The 23,580-nt window shown below is 38.9% G+C and overlaps 2 protein-coding genes across 3 annotated transcripts in view; both read left to right on the top strand.

Moving 5' to 3' along the window:
- Positions 1-905, top strand: part of WWC1 (WW and C2 domain containing 1) — a 153,630-nt gene extending 152,725 nt beyond the window's left edge. The window contains exon 23 of the mRNA XM_069102405.1: positions 80-905. Within this exon, the coding sequence (XP_068958506.1) occupies positions 80-146 (67 nt within the window). The 3' untranslated portion in view covers positions 147-905. The remainder of the gene's footprint in view (positions 1-79) is intronic.
- A 6,233-nt stretch (positions 906-7,138) lies between these two features.
- RARS1 (arginyl-tRNA synthetase 1) overlaps positions 7,139-23,580 on the top strand; it is a 31,464-nt gene continuing 15,022 nt past the window's right edge. The window contains exons 1-7 of one of the 2 annotated variants that reach the window (XM_069102406.1): positions 7,139-7,282; positions 8,287-8,421; positions 18,002-18,190; positions 19,917-20,028; positions 21,055-21,155; positions 21,954-22,075; positions 22,913-23,033. In XM_069102406.1, coding sequence (XP_068958507.1) covers positions 7,238-7,282; positions 8,287-8,421; positions 18,002-18,190; positions 19,917-20,028; positions 21,055-21,155; positions 21,954-22,075; positions 22,913-23,033 — 825 coding nt within the window. In that variant the 5' untranslated portion in view covers positions 7,139-7,237. Of the gene's footprint in view, positions 7,283-8,286; positions 8,422-15,696; positions 15,845-18,001; positions 18,191-19,916; positions 20,029-21,054; positions 21,156-21,953; positions 22,076-22,912; positions 23,034-23,580 lie in introns of those variants that run through there. The other variant, XM_069102407.1, reaches the window with a different exon arrangement.

The raw sequence follows: 23,580 nt of genomic DNA, 5'->3' as shown, positions 1-23,580 counted from the left end.
CTATGGACTCTGGAGCTGACAAGGGCACTTAGCCTAGTGTGGCCTCTCCACTGACCAACAATGATGACATCCTCTGTAGGGAGAAGATGGCATTTTTCACCCGACCCAGGATTAACATCCCGACCCTCTCTGCGGATGATGTCTGATCACCAGAAAAGTATTTCCTTTGTCCTACTGGCCATGCACCCCCAATGTGAACAGCTGGGTATGGCTAGAGTTATTTATGTGGTGTTATATGAAGGTACCCAGTCCCATGCACAGTAGAACTCTTGTCAGTTTGAAGATGAACAGATTTCTGTTTGTTTTTGTTTTTAGTTTGGGGTTCTATTGTTATTATAAAAACCAGCATTAAAATGACAAGATTGTATAGTTTGTATATTTAGGAATGTATTTTTGGGAAAGAAAATTTTAATGAACGAAAGCAGTATTGAGTTGCTGCTCTTATAATTGTGTAGGTGGTGTTTGTTTTTTGTTTGTTTTTTTGTACAGCTCTACCTTTTAGAGGTCTCACTGCAATAAATACATTTGGAGGATTGGGAATCCTAAAAGGATCTCCTGCAGATATCAGCACAGCTGACTTTTCCTAGTCATGTATTTTGTACAATGTGTAAAAAAAAAAAAAAAGGGTGGGGGGAGAGAAATAACAATGCACGGGAGCCATTTTGGGGATTCTAAAGTGCCGTCAATGAATCTTCGTGAGCTGTGACGTGTTTGCATTTGGCTGCATGATGAGGAGAAAAAAGAAGGGTGGGCAGGGCCTGACCTGGGCACCTTGGCCCACACTTGAGACAGGCAGGCCTGCCCATGCCAGTCTCATGCCCAGTGAAGCCACTAAGGTGAGGGGAGGGCTGTGGGGAACTACATTCATTTTTATCTTCATCAATAAAGTGGCCTTTCTGAATGAATCTTTTTTTTCTCTCTCTTTCCCTTTTTCTCCCTCAGCAACACTTCAGGTTAAGTTATTATTGCTTGAACCCACTTCCCATCCGTTTCTTTCTCCCATACTGGTAGGACTTTTATTTTTATTTCCTCCTCTTTATTCTTATATTTTCTATAAATTAAATATACTCCCATAGAGGTAAGGATATTACTGTTATACATATATTAAATACTTGGTGCCTGCCCCTAGACAGGAAAAAAAACTTTGCCCCTCAAAGATCCAGGCCCTTTGGGTATGACTTGTTTTTCCAGCTGAAGGAGGAGAACCAAACCCAAATTCAGGCTTTGCGGTAACTGCCATCCCTGGTAATCTCAATGAGCCACTGAGCACTGATTGGTCACTGGACATATTACCGTGTGGTAGGTACTGTGTAGCACTAGAGGGAAGAAAGCCACAGTCCCTGAACTTCGTCTCAGCTTCATATCTCCCATCCTCTCCACTCTACTCCTCTCCAACCTGAATAAACTAGTTAGCAGCAGAGTTGGAAGGAGAACCTTGGCTCTAAGCCCCATGTCCTTTCCTTTGTGATATGCTGCCCTCAACTGAGACTCTATGGAGTCCTTGCCTGAATTCCTACATCAGTTATATACAATGGCCCAGTTTAGCACTGAATTGTTTCACATGTGTCCATTGAAACTAGATTGTAAGCTCCTTGAAGGAAGGGACTGTGTCTTATAGTTCTCTCATGTCCTCCGCAATGCTCAACTGCAGAGCTGGGAACATTGAAAGTATTTAATAAAAACTTAGTAGATTGGTTGACTGTCACCATCTGCCACAGTCCTTCCAAATACCTCAAATCATGCTCTGTTTTTCCAGCATGAATCAACCCTCATGGTATATAATCCTCATTCCAACTTCAGTCTGTATAAATTAGTTTTAAATGCCCCTATGCTGACATTTTAGAAATCACAACTGGAGCATGCTTTCAGCCCCAGCATATTTAGGGACAAGAAGACCAGAGCTACAGGAGGTTAGAAGAGGAATGCTGCTGGTGCAGTCTTCTGGTGAACTTCAAATAGGTTAAGTGTTAATTGCATGAGGATATTTTTTAAAGCAAAAGAGATTCTCTACTCTTGTTTATTTACCCCTCTAGAATCCTCTGGGCCAAGCAGGAAACTGCTCTCCTAAGAGGGGTAGCCCATTCTGCCTCAGATTCTTAGATGTCGAGCAAAGCGAGGCTTTTGAACTTTGGATATTCAAGAATATTGCTGTATTAATACTGACTCTTGTCTCAGAAACCCCACATCTTAGACTCTGCCTGAGTGGAAACACTGACTTGATTTTTAGATTTCAGCAGAGTCTAGCATAAAGAAGAAATTAGATCAATCAGAATTTGCCTCATTCTCCTAAGCTGACAATTGCCTTTTCAATCACACATCTTTTTTTGGGCTGTGTTCTTTTACTTTACAGCACTTCAGAAAAAGACCTAGGTTACTTGTGGCGCAAATCTAGATGTAAATGGCATTTTAAAAAACCATCCGAATTATGAATCATGATTAAGACTCCAACCCAGAAATGTTTATTTTGTTTAACTTGTCCTCTTTGGTAAGTTATTAAAACAGCAATCAAAGTCTTAGGTATGAATAAAATGTATCTTCACATCTGCTTTCCTGACAGCCTGCCTCAGTCTGGTTCCAGATTGATATCCTCCACTGTGAAGTCTTGCCAATATCTCCTTTGGCATGGAGGTAATATAATTCTTAGAGGCCGACTCAGTAGAGAGCAGGTCCTACTTACACAGATGAAAAAGGCTTAAGAATGCAGTCAGTTCTTGTCCAGTTGTTTTCCAGTTTTGTATGACTCTTCATGACCCTGTCTCTTGGCAGAGATACTGGTGTTATTTGCCCTTTTCTTCTCCAGCTCATTTTACAGATGAGGAAACTGAGGTTAACAGAGTTAAGTGACTTGCCCAGGGTCACATAGCTAGTGAATGTTTGAGGCCATATCTGAACTCAGGAAGATCAATCTTCCTGACTCTATCCACTTCACTACCTAGCTGCCTAACAATGTAGACCCAATGAGAATAATAATAATGGTCATTATTATTATTACTACTACTGATATTTATATAGTGCTTACTACGTGCCAGACTCTGTTAAAACACTTTAGCTTCATCTCCTCTGATAAGCTTTGTTGTCAAAGAACCAACCTAGCTAAATTTGAAAATGTTTATCACAAGTTTGGCTACAAGACAATGAATATTTCGGCTGCACCAAGTCCTGAAGACCATTTACTAAGTTGTAGAAAAATTTTGATCTGTGTTGTTAGAAGAAGTATGCACATGAAGAAAAATCACAAATCTTTGTAGATTTGGATGGGTATAAGAAGTGGTTATGATCCCTTGGCATTCTGACTCTAATAAATGTTTCCTGTTTCTCTTCAGACCAAAAAAAAATGGATGTAATTTTTACTTGACATGAATCTGTTTTTCTTCCTTTTACTTTTAAAATTAATGGTAATAATTTTAACATTTTAAAAGACTGACATTCACTATCACTTAAAACGGTTCAACAGTGTGTTTTGGCATTTGCTGAGTTATGCTGTTAAAAAAGGGTTGGAGAAGAAGGGAGCCAATTGCAACTCTAGTTTTATCTGACTCATCAAAGCCACAAATCAAGTATTTCCTTCCTTTATAAGGGCACTTGTATATAAACACACAAATAGAAATAAAAATACTATTAACCACTCACATTAAACTTTTTTTTACCTCATGATCGTTTCCAAATGTCTGTCCCCCCCCACCCCCTCCCACACACACTGTACATTCTTTTATACCAAAGAAGAACAGTTAGAATCAATTGATAGATGGCAGTATCTGACAGCACATGAGATATTTCACACCCATTGTCCCATTTCTCCAAGAAAAGGAAAGAGGTACACTTTTAAATTTCTTCTCTACAATCCCAAATGGTCATGATGTTAACAGCTTTCATTTTTAGTGTTCTTTACTGGAATCACTGTGTATATTATTGTCTTGATTCTCCTTATTTAGCTGTGTATCATTCAGTTCATGCAAGTCTTCCCATGTTTCTCTGAATCATTCATTTCTTAATAATATCCTATTATGTTAATATGGCCTAATTTGTTTAACTCCTCCCCAATTGACAGGTACATTTCTTTGTTTCCAGTTTTGGGGTACCACAAAGTGCTTCTGTGAATATTTTGGCATATATATGTGGATACACATAAATACATATATAAACACACACACACACATACATCTGTACACACACATATATCAGATGTCCTCTGGCACAGAATACCAGTACCATCCAGTCTGACTACATTTGCCCTGCAGGGTTCTGGGGGGTAATTGAAGATTATTACAGAGTTTCTCCTCTTACTCATCTTGAGCCTACACCAGTTCTCTCTCTTAGGGGCCAGTGACTAGCGGTCTAGTTCTGTTTACCAACTTCACATCAATTAACTTTTACAAAGATAAAGCAAGAACAAAAGTCCAAACATTTCTCCCTAAATCTGGGACACAGGCACTGTCCCCTACCCCATCTCGATCTTTAGGGAGTGAGTTTAATTTAGCACAGTTTCTACATAGTGTTAGCTCTACCATCTTCATGTCCAAAAGCATCTGTCAAATGAGTGTTTGTCTCAGCTACCCTTGCATGATTATTCCTAATAGGTTTGCAAATCATTTTACAGATATCTCATTTTATCCTTACAACCTGTGAGATAGGTGCTATTATTATTCCCATTTTACAGATGAGGAAACTAAGGCATGGCAGAGGTTAAATGATTTGCCTAGGATCACACAGCTAGTAAGAGTCTGAGATCAGATTTGAGCTCAGGTCTTTTTGATTCCAGGTCCTGCAATCTACTTCTTATGTCATCTACCTGTGTGATGCAGTGAGCAGAGTACTAGCCCTGGAGTCCAGCTTCAGAAGGTCACTCCTTGCTTCTCAGGGCATCAGTGCTGGGATGGCAAGAAAATCCACACCCTATTCAGTCAAGGTGTTGGTCACTAGAGCCATTTCTAAGGCATCCCCATTTCTGACTACGACCAATCAGAAAGGCTTCATCTAAACATATGGTTAGGAACTGGAACCAGTAACAGAATGCCTATGCATAATCAAGTCTCTGCTAGAGGTTTTCATTGCACATCATTGCAACTCTCCTGGAATTCAGTTCTCCAAGTCTGATACTTGAGGAGATGATGTTGGAAGTGTTCTGCATACATGCCAGTTCTCATCGCACATGATATTAGTAGCTCACACAAAGCACTTTACTCATAAGAAGTGTCCAATAGTGAATGCTGGACTTAGAGTTAGGTCATGACTTAGGCTCAGATTTGCCTTGGATACATAATAGCCATGTAGCATCGCACAAGTCACTTCTCTCTGAGCCTCCGCTGTGTAAAAGAAAAGCTATACCTATGCTGTCCACCTCAGAGGGTTGGGAAGATCACAACGTGATATTCCATAAATCAGATGTCAGCCATGTCTCTTATTCCCAGTATTCAAGGTTCAAATTGGTATGGCTGGAAACATGGGAACAACAGAGAGAAAAGAAGTCTGCCACTAGTTCTTAAGAGGTGAGTCATACAGCCCCTCCTTAACCCAACAAGGATGTAAGGGCTCAGGAGAGCTGCACTCAGTTTAAAACTTCCCATGATAGAATCCCACAGTACTTAGGGGTGAAGAACCTGTGGCCACAGGTGGCCTTCTAGGTCCTCCAGCATAACTCTTGTCTGAATCCAAACTTAACACAACAAATCCCTTTAAAAGGATTTGTTCTGACCCCTAGGTCAGACCTAGATTGTAGGAATACAGTACTTAAGTCCTTCAGTGATTTTTAACTTACAGTACTTAGACTTCAACATAAAGATCAGCTCCTCCCAAGGTGAAACAGTTTCCACTCCCCAGAATCCATAGATATATTTCCATCTCTCCTGAACCTTTCCTACTCATAGAGGAAAGAAGATTCAAGTTGGCTTGATCCCACAGGCCCTCAGGTGGGTACCAGGTGGCACTAGAAGTGGATTACTCTAGTCACTGACTTAATGGGTTGAGAGGGAGACTTGGAGGAAATTTATCTTTACCACCAAGAAAAAAAAAAGGGGGGGGGAGAAAAGGAAAGAGAAGTGGAAGCAGGGAAGATTACCCATCAAAGGCCCCTGACTCAGTCCTAACTCCTGCTGGTCTGGGAGATTTCCTGGGAGGCTACGTGGTGGAGTACAAAGAATCAGCAGATTGGGATTTGATGTAAAAAACCTTCCAAACAAAAAAGTTGAATGGGTTGGAGGGGGGAGGAAAGTTCGTAGCGCTAGTGATGGTGAAGAGGTTACCCATAAAGAGGGCTAGGGTTGCTCTGGAGACCCCAAAATACCAACAAGCAGGGTCCTGCGGAATGAATTCGACTCAAGTCTTCTCTCAGCCAAAGAAAGGTAAAGTCTATTAAAAGTTTGCTTGTGTTGGACATAAGTCTGTGCTAGGTCACTCCTGGGCTCCCACAAACATGAAGACGAGATGGGGGGTCTACAGAAAGGTTGTGGGGGGGAGGAATCTAGGGGAGAAGTTTGGGGAGGGTCTTCAGGCTGTTAAGGGTGGGAAGTGGCTGGAGGCTAAGGACAATGGCCAGTTCAAGCGTGGACTGAAGTGAGGCTTAGGAGCCGATTTAATCAGAATTCGAGGGGCCCCCGGAGCCCGGACCTCACCAGGCGCAGCAGGAGGAAGGCGGGGGATGCTGCAGGGCTGAGAGGTGACGCAGGGGGTCCGGGGTCTCCTAGGATCGATCAGCCTCGGGACCCATCTTCAGTGGCGGGACACTTGTAGGGGCTGCGGGGGGGGTCTCCCCTAGGCCCACATGGGGTCGGGCTGATAGGTAACCGGGGGAGGTCGGCCCGGGGTCCTTAGTGGCGGGCCTGCTCTTCGCTCTCTAGGGGGGCGCCCCAAGAGCTCCCAACCGCGTGACCCGGGACACTTTTCCTCCCAATCGCCGTTTAAAGCTTTTTGAAATGGAGCTCTGAAGGAACTCTGCATGCGCTTTATGGACCGGCAAATAAGCAGGGATGCTGAGAGGAGGCCTTGGCCTGAGAAAAGCCACAGTCTGGAGCTCCGGTACCCTTCGGTCCCAACCCCGGCCCAAAGCTGTCGCGTCCTGAGCGCCCCTGCAGACCGCGGGCGTTCCGCCGGGCCCCGCTAGGGGGCAGCACAGACCCGGGACAGCCGGTCTAGCTGCATTCCCGAGGCCGGTTCCGGGAGGAGGCGGGACTTCCGGTTTCTGACGGGGCCGGCGGCCCATTTCCGCTTCCGGCCACAGACCGAGTGAGGTGGTGATGAGAGGATGGAGGGTCTGGTTGCTCAGTGCTCGGCGCGGCTTTTGCAGCAGGTCAGGCTCGGCCTCAAGTGGGGCGGAGGAGGGGGAGCGCGATGTGGCCAAGGAATCTAACCCGGCCAGGACCGTGGGAGCGTTTCCGACTGCCCGCGGGACGAGCCTGGAGGAACCGGGACCTTGCCTCCACCGAGGGGGGGGTGGGGGGAGGGGGAGGGGCGTGACGTCCCGGGGAACTGGCTTTGGAGGCTTATTTTTATCCGCCCGCCACGGTGTGTCCCCGGAGGCCTGAGCCTGGGCCGGCCCCGGAGGGAGGACGCTGTCGGGGGTTCCCGGGAACTCCCCTCGCCTCCTGCGGATTAGGCCCATCTCCACGTCTGGGTGTTGGGAGTAAAAACAAGGAAAGTGGTGCAGGGGTTGGGAAACGGAGGTGATGCTGGGGGTCCTGTGGCGGGGCGAGGAGCGGGCCCGGGTGTCTGGGGAGCGCCTTCGGTGGCGCCAAGTGTGCCGTGAAGCTTAGTGCGGCAGTGCAAAGCCTGCCAACTGAACTCGCCGAACACGAAGACTGTCTAGTCTGAGCTCTGCCACAGCCGGGTCTGTCCGATGCCTTAAGGGCGCCTCCCTCCATATGGGAGTTCAGACGGACACGCCTCGGTGCGGGTGGGAGCCGAAATGCTGTCACCAAAAGCTGTCTGAAGCAGTCCAGTAGTTTGGACGATGCTCGTGCCGTGTGTCATGCTGCAAGGGGCGCCAGCCCAGCAGGCTGTACTGAGACGCTTCTTCACAAGGCCCATAGTTCACCGGAGAAGTGACCCAGAAAAACCACCAGAAGTCAATGAGGAACGGTGGGGGGCCGATCCTTTTGTCTTAGCTAGGTAATTTGGGGGCATGTTGGCTAAATCACTGCCCACCTGGTTTGAAGTGGTTCCCCACCCCCAGTCCCCAAAAAAACTTGTGTCCCAGCATGTTTCTTCTGACTATAAAAAAGAATAAAATTGTTAGACCACAATAAAGTAGCTGATAAAGTACAGCTGAAGATCTTCCCTTTTTTTCCTAACTAGGAGAAAGAGATCAAGTTTCTGACTGCTGAAATTGACAGATTGAAAAACTTTGGGTGTAAAGGAGTTTCTCCTAATTTGGAGCAGTTGCGAGAAGAAAATTCAAAACTTAAGTATCGCCTGAACGTGCTCCAAAAGGTGAGTGAGCCTCTGCTTTGTTAATAGATTCAGGGGCTTATTCTCAGTTCTAGACTAAGATCCATAAAAGATTTTTGAAGCACTACAGATTGTGTTTGGAAAGGAGAGAAGTAAAATATCTCCTTTTCTCCAGGGATCAAACAAGTTACCACTGGTCTCCTAGTTTGTGCAAACAAAGCAAAAGCTGACTTGTCTCATGCTTAATGTCTTTTTATGGTTCTTTGAAGTGTCTTATTAAAATGTTGTGTCAGCTTGGCCGTGCCTTAGTGTAGCAATGGTATAATTACTGAATTGAATACATTTTTAAATATTCATTTAAGATTAAATTAAGATAACAATAGGCTTAAGCCTTCAAGTACAAGGTAATTTATTGGACCTGAATCAAAGGAGGTGCCAGTGAGAGAGAGTGCCTCCTCCATACTCCTGAACCAGGTCCCTGATTCCAGTTCCAGTGCCCAAAATAGTTCTAAATGAAATTATAAACTTATATGTAGTTACTAGTTATATGCAGTTCTAAAAATAAAGTTATCAGATACTACTGGGAATCAGAAGATCTGCATTTTGATCCCAGCTCTGGCACTCAGCTATACCTGTGTGGCATTAAACAGTTCATTTGAGGTTTCATTGATTTTTTTCTTTTGTAGGAGATAGTGGTTACTTTGTCTGACTTGGCTAAATTGTTTGGTTCAGGTGAAACATGGTGTTTACTAAATGCTGGGAAAAGAAGGCAGTGACATATAATACATTATCCCTCTCTCCCTTCTCCAGCCCTTTTAGAGAGTACTTTCCTGAGTGGTTTATCCATCTCTTGTGAGGTTCTGTCCCCAAAAGTTTGACTTTTATAGCATAGTAAACCTCTAAGGTAGCTAGGTGGTGCAGTAGGTAGAGTACTGGGCCAGGAGTCAGAGTCATCTTCATGAGTTCAGACCTGGCCTCAGACACTAGCCATGTCACTGTGCAAGTCACTCACCACCATTTACCTTAGTTCCCATCTATAAAACAAACTGGACTAGGAAATGGCAAACTATCCCAAGTGACTTTGCCAAAAAATACCCCAAATGGGGTCAGAGTAGGAAGGATATGACTGAAAAATTACTCAACAAGAAAAGTGAAAGTAAACCTCTTTCCTTCAGTGAGTTTTACATTTCAGTCACTAAACCACCCAGTTCATGGAACTATCCCAATTTGACCTCACTTGACTGTAATCTATATTAGTATTTATTTTTTTCTTTCACATTTCTTGTATCTTATTCAATTGGGCTTAACAAATACTTTAATAATAGCTGGGGTTTATATGGCCTTGTAAGGCTTGCAAAGTGCTTTATACATTTTGTTAATCCTCAAAACAACCCTGTGACTTGTTATCCCCATTTTGCAGCCAAAGAAATGGCCTCAAGAGAGATTAAATGACTTTCACAGAGTTATTAGAGGTCAAAGGAATGGTTTGAAGTCCAAGACTTTTATGCACTGTGTCAGGTAGCTTCTCTTATACTATGTTTTGTGAGAATTACAAAAGGCAGTCCTCATTCATTAATGAACATGTGATTACTAGGTAATTTTGTTGGGAAAAAAAGATTTAAATATATGAAACAATTGGGAACATTATGAATGTTTTATAATGTATGTAATGGTAGCTTGCATTTTAATAGTATTTTAAGGTTTACAGAATGCTTTAAAATGTAGTACAGGCCAAAGTTCTATGGCATATTTACCCAATTTATATTAGATTCAATATTTTAATCAGCTTTTTTATTTCATATTGAATTCTACATTAAACTGTAAACAGGGATTATAATTTTTATTTAATAGATCACTAACCGTTAATTTTATTTAAAAAATTTTAATTTTTTAAAAAATATTTGATTGTGGAACTATGCCCAAAGGGCTATAAAACTGTGCGTATTCTTTGACTGACCCACCAATATCACTAGTAGGTCTATGCCCCAAGGAGATCAGAGAAAAAGAAAAAGGACCCCCATGTACAAAGATATTATAGGCAGCTCTTTTTATGGTGGTAAAGAATTGGCAGCTGAAGGAATACCCATCACCTGGGGCATGGCAGAATAAATGATGGTATATGAATGTGATGGAATGCTCTTTTTTTGTAAGAAATTGTGAAGAGAGGATGGTTTTAGAAAAACCTAGGAAGACCTGTATGAACTGATACAAAGTGAGCAGAGCTACAACAGTCTGCACAGTAACAGAAACATTGTAAGAATAATCAACTGTGAAAGACTTAGTAATAATGATCAGTAGAGTGAACTACTACAACTCCAAAGAATTCATGATATAAAATGCGCTCTACCTTCAGTTGAGAACTAATGGGCTCAGGGTGCAGAATGAAGCATTTTTCCCTTTCATTATTTTTCTTTCTTTTCCCTCCCTTAGAACATGGCTAATGCAGAAATGTTTTGCATTACTGTATATGTATAATGGGCTGTCATATTTCTTGCTTTCTCAGGGGTGGGAGAGGAGGGAGGTAGAGAATACGGAACTAACAGTAAAATTTAAATTAAAAAATATTGTTTAGGGGGCGGCTAGGTGGCTCAGTGAGCAAAGCACCGGCCCCAGACTTGGAAGGACCTGAGTTCGGTTCTGGCCTCACACACTTAACACACACACACACAAAACTAACCGTGTAACCTTGGGCAAGTTACTTAACCCCAATTGCCCTCCAAAAACAAAAAGACCAAAAATTATTTAGTAAAGTTTTTTTTTAAAGCAGTCCTCTAAGACAACTTAGTCTGTCTTCTCTTTCCCTTCACAGAGAAGTTTTGTTTGTTTGTTTTGCAGGGCAATTGGGGTTAAGTGACTTGCCCAAGGTTACAGGGTTAGTTTTTGTGTTAAGTGTCTGAGGCTGGATTTGAACTCAGGTCCTCCTGACTCCCAGGGCCTGTGCTCTATTCACTGTGCCACCTAGCCGCCAAATACTTTTTTTTTTTTCCCACAGAGAAGTTTTAAGAATATAATTAGCTATATCAATATTTTCTCACAGCCTTTAAGTAGTAAACAAACTAAAATGGCTAAGAAAAGAAACAGAAGAATCTAATGTAGACAACTTTTTGTGGTGTCAGTGTTTAAAAAGTCTTTACTGACTTCTACTGGCAGTCTTGCTCAGGAAACTGGGAGTGAAAGTAGCAGTATTAACTAATAGGAAAGAGTCCAAACGATGTGCAGTATGGAGATAGTGAAATTTCCTACCCCAGTTTGTTATTTTGGCAGAGTTCATCCTTCCTGTCTTGGCCATTCAATAATATTTTTCTATGCTATTTTTTTTTTCTATACTAGCATTTGATAAGTTATTTATGAGTAATCTTGCATTATAATTTTCCCTCTGGGAATTGTGGGAAATTAAAATGTGAGATACTACTATATTTCATTCAGGCTTAATCTAGTAACTATTCTCCTTTTCATTATGTGAATTTAAATTCCTTAAGACTGCAACTTTAGTTCCCTACTTTTAGGAGAAACTTATATTCCAGGAAATATAAGCTGTGGCTGTGAAAAATGCTTTGTCAGGGTGGCTAGGGTGGTGCAGTGAATTGAGCACCAGCACCAGAACCCAGGAGGCCCTGAGTTCAAATCAGGCCTCAGACACTTAACACAAAAACTAGCCATGTGACCTTGGGCAAGTCATTTAACCCCAATTGCCCTCCAAAAAGCAAAAAAAAAAAAGGAAAAATGCCCTGTGAAGCATATCCAGTTTCTGATTCTAGCCAATGGTAACTAGATAACACTCACATTGCTAATAATAGATTGTGTCACTTTACTATAAAAGAAGTGCTTGGACTGTCAGGTAGGTCCTTAGGATCCTTGGACCCCATTTATTAACAATTGCTATCTTTGCTAATAAATTGATTGTTCTCAGAAGTTCATTGCCTCGGTTCTCTTACTCATAGATTTCAGTCCATAACAGTTGGAGAGCTATCCAGGAGTCTGAATGATAGCACCCTGCTACTGGGACCTCTTTCTTCTCTGAGGAACCCCCTAGAGTACTCCAGTAGACACTTTTAACTGAGGGTACTCAAGAGGTCTGACTTCTTCTTGGTCTCAGTCCTAATTCATCAAGCCAAAGTAAGCCCTAAATGGGAGAATCCCACCAGCAGGACTTGAGGTATTTTTCACAGGTAAAATAATGTTCTCTGCCCCAATACAAGTATTCACAACACTGAATCCCTTCCTTAGAAATAAATTGGATACCTGTGCTGACACTACAACTTGTAGCAGCCTACCTAAGGTTTTTTGAGCATGGTGCTGTGATAGCAGTCTCAATAGCAAGGGCTACCCTTTAGGACTTCCAGGAGGGACTGCCTATAGGACCCCTCTGGGCTTTGTTTAGACATTTAGTCTCCCTGATCTGGTCCAAAGAAGAACTTTCAGTTATTAAAGGCTTTAAGATTACAGTCAGTAAAGTTGTGTGCACTGATTTTTTTTTTTTTTGCTTATAAAAGAAGAAAAAACATTGCCATCAAGTACATCTGTGTGTCTGTGTTTTGTGGTAAATATTGCTAACTTCTTCCTGCGATCTCATCAGCCAGAATGGGGTGTGGGAGTTGGGGCATAGAGAATGTATTTTTCTGAGGAACTTTCAAAGCCTTCAAAAAAGAAAGTGTCTCTTTCTCTGTCTGTTTTTCTAATTCTGGCCTGGTTAGAAGGGCAGGTGAGACTCAGATAAGAAAGGAAGGGATTTTTATTCCCAGTTTGTAGAAATGTATAACATTATGAAATAGAAATTAAAATTAGTGGCTAAATTGTAACATCTTTACTATAAATTTCCAAATTATATTAACTGTTGAAACATCTTAGTAGATTCTGGAAGTTTGAAGAATTAGGTCAAAGCACCTATATTCTCCCTCCCCTTTACTGGAGGACAATAGAGGGACTAGATTATAAACAGATCTGAAGGTAGTTTGAAATGATTCAGTAAGATTTAATTGTCTGGGGCAAAGTAGTATGGTATCGTAATCTAATTAACAGTCTGAAATTGTGATAGATCTCATTTCTCTACTGTAAATTTCCAAATCATGGTTTGAATGGTGTTTTAAATGGTGAAATATTTTGGTGAGTTTTTTTTTTTTAAGGAAAAATAAGAATAAAACTGAAAGTTACATGGAAAGAGCACTTAGACTTTTCATCACTCTTTCCCTGAAGAGTGACAGATTATAATGCAAGGAAGGAAGGTGATTTCACTGGTTAGAGAGGGCAGTTCAAAGTTTAAGTAAAATTTAATTTAGAATAGTATTTGTTTTTGTTTTATCATGGTATCTGCTTCTGGTCAGCCTAAGCAATTATATACTCTAAATGATATAACTTTACAAGAAATTGGGATGAATTATACATCTAAAAACCCAAAAGGGTGACAGTCTTGCAATTATTTGGTTTTGTGTAATAAAACTTAAACTAGATTGTAAAGGGAAAAGTTTAATGGAGCAAATATTCTCTCTTTTTTTTTTCTTTTTGGAGGGGGGAAGAAAGGAGGCAGTTGGGGTTAAGTGACTTGCCCAAGTTCACATGGCTAGTAAGTGTGTCAAGTGTCTGAGGCCGGATTTGAACTCAGGTCCTTCTGACTCCGGGGCCAGTGCTCTATTCACTACGCCACCTAGCTGCCCTCACAAATATTAATTCTACAAATAGTCTGAGATATAATTGGGACAAAAATTTGAAGATTTTTTAAAAGGAAAATTTGCAGTATAAAATTATTTGGGTGTACACACTAACACTGTCCTTGAAAGGGTGAATTCCAAACTTTAGGATCTCCCAAGAACTAAGATAGGTATTTTACCCACCCTTTGAAAGCATTTAGAGGGACAAGATCAAGCGAAGAAAAGGGGGATTTTTGAGCTAAGTTAAGAGGGCCCCTGAAATTTGAAATGTTAACAGTGAATAGCCTTTGGGAAATTTCAAGATTCCAAATATAACCGTTTGAGACTGTAAATTTGAACTTGATTTGATTGACATTTTGTCCTGAAACTGAAGTTTGTGGTGTCATTTACAGTGAGATGTGTTCTCCTATTGGAATATTGTCTCCTTTACAGATTAGGAAACTGAGGTGTGGTAGATCTGTTGACCTCAGTTTCCGTAATCTGTAAAGGGGATAATAATAACAGCACCCACTTCCCAGAGTTGTTGAGAGGATCACATGATTGTGAGGCGTTTGATATAGCGCCTGACTTGCTCAGAAAGCGAACAATATTTAGACCTTCTAAGAATTTACTGAAACGTTGTTTTTTTGGTAATAATGTTCTACTGCTTAAAGAATGCTTTTCTAACTTCTCACTGATTCCATTATCATTTACTTTAACTTTTTAAGATTTCATTCTTATAGAAAAGTTTTACAATTACTATTTAACTGTCATGTAATGTTAACTAGCAGATTGTTATGCTGATACATTTAAGAAGTTCATAATAACTGAAAAATCAAAACCTACACATTTTAAAATACTTCAGAAGACTTGGACTCCGTACCTCTTTAAATTAATCTTAACCAGAAAAAGCCTATCATGTTGTAAACTCTATATTAAAATATTAAGAAAGTTCTCAGTATTCTTGAATACAATCACTATAGAAGGCCAGAAGTGATTTTCTATGTAAAATATTTTGAAAGTGTTTACAACTCAATTAATAACTGGTAATAAGTTTTGTTTCATGTTTTAAATACATGACATTGTGAATGAAAATTTTTCTTATATGGTGAAATTGGGGGAAACACCGTATCATACTGTTAAGATTCTAAATTGAATTGTTAAAAGAATATGGTCACAATGTTTGAAGACTTAAATATTTAATGAGGTGTGTTTTACTTTAAATTTGAAAATAATCCTAATGACTCACTGTTGGGAGAAGGTAGTAAAATTCTCTTAAAGCAATCCATGTCTGTGAGGGACTTTTAACGTGGATGAGGTCATGAGAGCGGATCAGCCCTACTGACATTGTACTGTGAAACACTGAAATTCTGCAGTTTGAGGAGCAAGGATCTCCAAGGTGGAGAAATTTACAGATTTAGCTAATAGAGATTCAAATAGGATTACTTGAATACCACTTGTGAAAATTACAAAGATTGTTAATAAATGAGTTTTGAGCCAACTTCTCTATATGTGTAAAATACTCTTGAATGTTCTTAATCTTATTTTATAAATGAAGGATACATGAAATATCCTTATTTGCACAACAAGAGAAAAGAATAACCTAGCCCTAAGCTGTGGTTAGTGAATTTTTGGTGTTTGAGTAAAATTTTGTGGGACTATAATTTGATATTGTTCTGAGTTTTGATTTCAGGTATGAGTGTCTGAATTATCATGAAACCACCAGTCCACTATTCAGTGGGGATGCCATGTGCTGCCCAAAGAGAGCACAGTGTGAGAACTGCTACAGGTAGATGTCTGTGCCAGGGAAAAGTTGAGGGAACAACCTGACATAGGCTAAGGTAGGATCCTCTTGACTCAGCTTCCCTATTGTGCAGTTTCCTTTCTGAATAAGAAATTTTCCCACCTGTGTAGTTTTGAGCATGGCTTTTGATACCCTGTGAATAATGTGGAACTTTATTATATAGTTGGCTGTTACACATGACTCTTGCCTGGAATCAAACAGAACTAAGGGGAGTTTTTTCCCTATGACTTGTGTCAAGTTACTGCCTTTGAGGGGCTAGTCTTGATAATATAATCATGTCCCTTTTTTATTTCCCCCTTTTATAGCACATCTTCATAAACTGGGCAGGTGAATATGTTGTTGCAATACTAAATCTCTCAATTAACAGATTAATACTGAAACATCTGAGTTACTATAATAGGATAAGATCCAGATTGCTTCAGTAAGATCTTTTATACTTGCATCCTATTATAAGTGTAGGGGAACTTGCTGTTTTCAATCTGAATTAATAGTCACCTTAATATCCTACACAACTAATGAATTCTTTGCTTTCCCACCCCCTTGCTAATAGTTGTATACTCATATATAGGAATGAGTCCTTCAAGTATGTCCCTTTCAATACACACACGAATAAATAATGCTATACGGGATGATATGAGGATAATATCCTCAAAAGGAGGAAATTAGATAAGAATGTAAAAGTCATCTAATTAAATGGAGTAGTAAATTTTGAAAAAACAACAGAATCCAAACTGTTTTCTCTGCAAATTAGGAATATGTGATTGATTTTCAAGTGTTTCTAATAGGCTATACAGGCCCTGAGTATGTTTTAGTAACAAGTTCTCAAAATTGGATTAAGGATTTTATGTATAAAATTGCATTGATGATTGAAATTATTTTGCTATTTTGAAGTCTATCATTTTAAGAGACATAAAGGCACATTTTCCACGTCAGGCTCTCAGAGAGTGTACTAAATTGTATTGAGCCTTATTACTGGAAGATTTAAGCAAATTACACAGAACTGCATGAAGCAGGAACTGCAAGACACACTGGTCCTTTGGAGTTTCCACTATATGACTTCCCCTTTGAAGATAATGTTACATCAAGAATCTCAAGCAGACCAGTGAAACCCAGTCCTTGAAGGCCCATTCCCAATATTGTAACTGCCTTGAGACATCAGGGACTTAAGATAAGAATTCTCGCCATAATCCACCAATGAAATGTGCTCTCTTTATTTTAGGTCTCAATTGTTTTCTGGCTTATATTAACTGTTCCACTTGCAAGTGCCAAGAGTTTTTCAAAATTAATTGATCATGAGTATTGCTAAGTGACTTTGTAAATATAAATTTAACTCAACCTTTTTTTATTCTATAATTGTTACTTTACCCTTAAAGATTTTATAGGAATAATACTAGGAATGATATAGGATTCATTTGATATTGATAATTGCTTTAAGTGATCCATTAAAGATGCATATTTCTTCAAAGGGGGAAAGTGTGGGATATTAAAATTTGAGATACTATGGTATTTCATTAAGGCTTAATCTAGTTATTTTTCTCCCTTTCGTTATGTGAGTTTAAACTTCTTGAGCCCGAAACTTTAGTTCCTTATTTCTCTCTTATAAGTCACCCACTACCCACTTTTAGGAGAAACTCAGTTAAGATAAAGATCAAATATATTCCATGAATCATTGTCGTCATAATCCCGGAAATCTAAGTTGTTGCTGTGAAAATTTCCTACACCCTGTACAAAATCCACATTCTCTGATTCTAGCCAATCATAACTAGATAACACCCACATTGACTAATAATAGGTTCTGTCACTTTACTATAAAAGAAGTACTTTGACTGTCAGGTGGGATCCTTGGTTATTGAGAAGCCTTGGACCCCATTTATTAGTAATTGCTACTTTTGCTAATAAATTGATTGTGCTCAGTTTATTCCCTAAGTTTCTCATTCACAGATTTCAACAAGACAGTAAATCCTAGTTCCCAATTCCATACTTTCTGGAACCTGTGATAAAGTGACTGTATAAAGCTATGCGTGTCTTGTTAAGAGACCAGATGTGCTAACACTGGGCCTCTACTTTATGTTGTCTTTTTAATTTTTCTCTTTCTCTAACGTTAATTCCTTAAAACTCTATGAATGTTATATGAACCTATATATGGGGCATATTGCCCTTCACTGGCAATTTATATTTATTTCTCTTTCCACAGAGCCTTCAAGCAGAAAGGAACAGACCAACTAAAAGCATGATTAACATCAATAGCCGCCTACAAGAACTCTTTGCTTATGCTATTAAGACTGCTTATCCAGATTTGGAAAATCCTCCCCTGGTAGTCACACCAAGTCAGCAACCAAAATTTGGGGATTATCAGTGTAACAGTGCTATGGGGCTCACAAAGGTACTATATTAAATTTATTCTGGGTTATTTAAATCTTAGACAGGAGCATATACATCCTTTGAGCAAAAGATTGCAAAGTGTTTACAGTAACATCATAACTGTCCTTGAGTTCAAAGTTTCTCCCATTCGTCAAATATGTATCTTTTCCCAACACCTAGTAATCAGTGTCTGGCCCGTGGTAGGCACTTAGTAAATATTAAATAAATGCTTTTTTTTTTTTTTTAAAGCAGTCAGGGTTAAGTAACTTGCTCAAGGTTACACGGCCAGTTATTTCTGGGTGTGGTGCTAAGTATCAGAGCCCGGATTTGATTCCAGGTTATCCCAACTCTGGAGTCGGTGCTCTTACTTGCCAAGTCACCTGGCCGCCTCTAAGCAATTGGGGTTAAGTAACTTGCTCAAGGTTACACGGCCAGGTGTTTCTGGGTGGGTGCTAAGTGTCTGAGCCCGGATTTGATCCCAGGTTATCCCGACTCTGGGGCCGGTGCTCTTACTTGCTGTGCTACCTGGCCGCCCCTAAATAAATGTTTATTGATTGAATAGGATTTTTTTCCCCACAAATACTGAAGGACTGGATTTCTTTCTCTCTCTCTCTTTTTTTTTTTGTCTTTTTGGAGGGGTGAAATGACTTGTCCAAGGTCACACAGCTAGTAAGTGCTAAGTGTCTGAGGCCAGATTTGAACTTAGGTCCTCCTGACTCCAGGGCTGGTACTCTATTCACTGTACCACCTAGCTGCCCACTGGACTTGATTTCTTAAAGAGATAGTTTAAAGGTTTAAGCCTATGTCTTGTTTACTCTGTCCACAGCCAATATATTTGTAACTATAGATTTGTGTTTCCCTTTACCAAGAATCTTTATTGCTTTTCCTCATAGTGAAATGAGCAACTGTGGACAGTGTGAATTTATCCTTTTTATTTGAACACTCTTTGATATCTTACTTAGTATATTGTGTCTGATACTCTTCTTCCTCCATTCTATTTAACAGTAATGTACATTTGAATATCATAGCATAAAAATTTTAAATTGACCATCCACGAGGTACCAGTAGCTTCAAATATTTGATCTGTCATTACTATTTAAATAAAATTGATATGTGGCCTGGGTTATCCTGTGATGATTAAAATATTGGCCATAGATGGTCCTTCACATTTGTTTTTTGTTGTTTTTTTTTTTCCCCTCCAAAGATTTAGCACAGTTTATTGTTAAATGAGTTTTTCCTTAATTTTGATAATTGCCATTAACCTTCCTCCTCCAACCCTCCCTATCTACCTTTAGGTTCTTATCTGGTATCTTTACCTGGATTGTATTCCATATTCTAGGTTAAAGTTTAATATTATAAAGTACTATATTCTAATTAATGCCCAAATGTTTTTAAGTTCTTGCATCTCATGATGACTTGAAAATAAGAGATGTAAACAAAACATCATTAGAACCTTAAGGATCTTGTATTACTAAAGTAACAACAGCATTTAAATTGTGTATTTAACACATTTTCACTACCTCATTTAAAGTGGAGAAGTTACATGGTTTTGACTCTTTAATTGTCCTCATGGTATCTCTTATATTAAGTTGACCTTAATAAAAAGAGGCGAGGCTTCACTGCTTCTGCTTTTTTTGGTGGCACTTATATGAAAAGAACCTTTTGCTTTATGTCAGGATACATCCATGGATCTTCAAGAAATTTGCTCGGTTTTGTAGAGTATTAAGTTGCCTTGTGTTGTGTTACAGATGTTGCTCAAAACCAAGGAGGAGAAAGTTAACCCAAGAGATATTGCAGAAAATATTGCCAGACACCTTCCAGACAATGAATACATTGAAAAAGTTGAAATCGCTGGTCCTGGTATGATCGTAATTGTCATCTTTTGAAAGTAGAAGTACTGACGCTTGATCTCCTTATTCAACCAGCAAGATGAGCTCAAATCCAATTTTAGGGTAAAATGTTGAGTAGTGAATCAGATAAAATGTGGCTACTAAAAAGGGCTTTCAGCTAGGATATGGGAATCATTTGACTACCAGCTGATCATATGATTTTAAGTTCATTGTTTCACCTTTCTGTGTTTACTTTCCTTACCAATAAGATAAGGAATAAAAAATATTCTTTTTACTTCAGGTATGATAATAGATGTAAAATAGTGAATATTAAAGTATTTTTTAAAAGCATAATATATTATGTAAGTGTAGACTTTTAAAAATGTTATTCAATCATAGATTATAATGATATTACCTGTATTATAGATATATAATGATACTATGTTTTATTGTTTTCTTGCAACCAGCATTATAGTTTGGTCATGAGTAAGAAACCTTGTTTTTAATCATGTAATTTATATACCAATTGATATACCATCATTAACAAGAAATACCATTAGCTTCTTCCATTCAGGGGACTTGGGTCCTTTAGAACTAGACTTTTTTTTTTTTCTATCATCACTGACTGGTTGTGTAAACTCTGGCAAGTTATTTGACCTTTCTGAGCCTTAGTTTCCTCATTTGTAAAATGGGAAAATTAGACTAAATGATCTGCAGTGCACTTCACAACTCTAAAATTCTTTAATTCAGAAATGCCAAGTGGTAGTCATATTTCTAGTTCATGGTTTGAAACACCCTGACAGAATCAGTCAGGATACAATCTTCAGTTTGCTGCTTACATAGTATAATATTTCTAGAAGCCATTTCAGGGAGATTTGATGGTTTATCAATGACAGAAGACAGGTCTTCATTTATTAAAGGGTATCAGTTTTTAATGAAAATATGTATTTTTCTCAGCTGTAGGTATTTTTGTTTGATTATTTGAGAAGAAAACTATTTGGGTACCAAACCTGAAGCTCTGCAATTTGCTTTCTCTTTTTCCTTTTCTCACTATTAGGTTTTATTAATGTTCACCTTAGAAAAGATTTTGTATCCAAACAACTGACTAATCTTTTGGTGAATGGAGTACAGCCACCTGCTCTTAGAGAAAGAAAGAAGGTACCTATGTGGATAGCATTTTTATATTGAAGTATTGTTTATTGTAAAGAGTAGTACAGAGCTACCATCATAACTTGTTATGCCTTGCATTTTTCTGCATTGAGGTTTCATCATTTAAATTATTGTGATATGATTATGAATGGAATATAAAATAACTGTAACCTTTCTTTTGGAATCCTGATAGTTCCATCATAATCACAAGCACGAAATTGCTGATTTTAGTAGACGTAATTTGCTCTTTTATGAATTCTACATCTAGCAGTACTTAGAAAGATTTAAGGTCTAAAATAAGAGATGATATTTTGGTTATTAAAAAAATTAACAGTAATGGTCTTATGGAAAGAATAAGGCTGTATATATCATGATATAGATTCCTTTCTGAGCCCTACTACTAAATAAATGTGAGCGATAACATTTGCCAAACCCATCTCCCAGAATTCTTTTAACTATAAAGTGAGAAAATACAAAGGAAAGTACTTGAAAAAGTTAATGGTTAGCTTAACGTGAGCTCTACTTTTTACATGAAGCTGCTCTTTTGCTTACCCTCCACTCCCCCTCCCTATCACATCATTTTTTATTTTATATATAGTTATTTATGTTCATATTGTCTACCTCAATAGAATGTAAATTCCTTGAGGGCAGAGATTTTTTAGTTGTATCTTCCCAGTATCTTTCATGGTACTCAACAATTAATTAGTATTTAATAAATGTTGGTAATGATGTAAATTTTTATGTTTATATGCATATTAATGAAATTAAACTTTTCTGCATAATATTTTCTCTGGTTTTCTGTCCCAGGTTATAGTTGATTTTTCTTCTCCAAACATAGCGAAAGAGATGCATGTAGGCCATCTTCGGTCAACAATCATAGGAGAGAGCATGTCCCGACTCTTTGAATTTGTGGGTTATGATGTACTCAGGTAGAAACTACTAATTTCCTTCACTTTGACATTTCTGTTGAAAACCAGAGGTTTCATTTGAAAATGGGACTTTGTCTATAACACCACTGAAAGTGTACTGTCCATTCTCATTTGTTTAGAGCACCTTGAATCTCTTCCCTGTATTTTATTGTACTTATCTTCATACAGGTTGTCTGTCCTTCTAGTAGAATGTATGCTTCTTGATAGCAGAGACTCTTTCATTCTTATGTTTGTGTTCTTAGCACATGTCATAGATTCTTTTACATGGTAGGCATTTAATTTTTTTTCCTAAGTAGAGTTAAATTGAATAAAAGAATGAATTTTTCACTTAACCTGTTATTTGGGCCTACTTGAATTCCCTGAGCTATCTCTACATTATAGTTATAGTTATATATATAGATATAGATATATGTGTGTGTGTGTGTGTGTGTGTGTGTGTATATATATAGCTACATTATAGAGATAATGCGGTCTCTTGATAAGTTTTGCCATTAACATTTCAGTATGATTTACTATTTTAGTGATTAGTTAAGGTGTTATAAAAGCCTTAGAGTTCTATAACTTGAAATAGAACATTTAATAAAAATGTCCATAACATGAAGAGGTAGCATGATGCAATAGAAAGAATCCTAGATGGGGAGCCTGGGAACTCACCTTCAAATTCTTGGCCATGCCACAAGCTAGTTGTGGAATATTAGCAAGTTGTTTTCCTTCCCTGAATCTCAGTTCTCTCTGTAAAATGTAGTGGATTGTATCTCCAAGATCTTCCTTGCTCTATGATTCAATGTTTCTAAAAGTGTTTTTGTTTGGGGGTTTGTTTGTTTTTTTGCTAACCAGGTTAAATCATGTGGGAGACTGGGGGACCCAGTTTGGTATGCTCATCGCTCACCTACAAGATAAATTCCCAGATTACGTAACGGTTTCACCTCCTATAGGTGATCTTCAGGCCTTTTATAAGGTATGTACTACTAATTATTTGTTTTTTTGTCTCCCTCCTTCTGTATGACATTAAATCTCTTCAGAATCAAATTCCAGATTACTTTTGCATTGTTCATAGTACATTGCTCAATTTACACTCTGTGCTCCCATCCAACTAGCCTTCTTTTTGTTCCCTGTGTGACTTTGTATAGGTGGCCAGGTGACACAGGTTAGATAAAACTCTGGATTTGGAGGCAGGCAGACATGACTTAAAATCTGCCTCAGACACTAGCTGTTTGAATCTGGGAAAGTCACTACCTCTGCCTCATTTTCTTCAGCTGTAAATTGAAGATGACAGTAGCACCCATCTCCCAGAGTTATTGTGAAGATCATAAAAGATAATATTTATTGTAAATGTCTTTGCTGTGTAAATGCTAGTTATTATGCTGGCTGTTTCCTGCATCTATGCCTTTGCACAGGGTGACCCCCATATGTGGAATGCTTTTCCTCCTCACATCAACCTCCTGGAACCCTTAAGTCCCTTCAAGGCATAGCTCAAGTACCACCTCCTGCAAAAAGGCATTTTT

The sequence above is a fragment of the Petaurus breviceps genome, unplaced genomic scaffold, assembly GCF_028583685.1.
Source record: "Petaurus breviceps papuanus isolate PSGF00001 unplaced genomic scaffold, PetGlider_PUasm1.0 551, whole genome shotgun sequence".
Classification (NCBI taxonomy): domain Eukaryota; kingdom Metazoa; phylum Chordata; class Mammalia; order Diprotodontia; family Petauridae; genus Petaurus; species Petaurus breviceps.
This window is presented reverse-complemented; position numbering and strand designations above follow the sequence as displayed.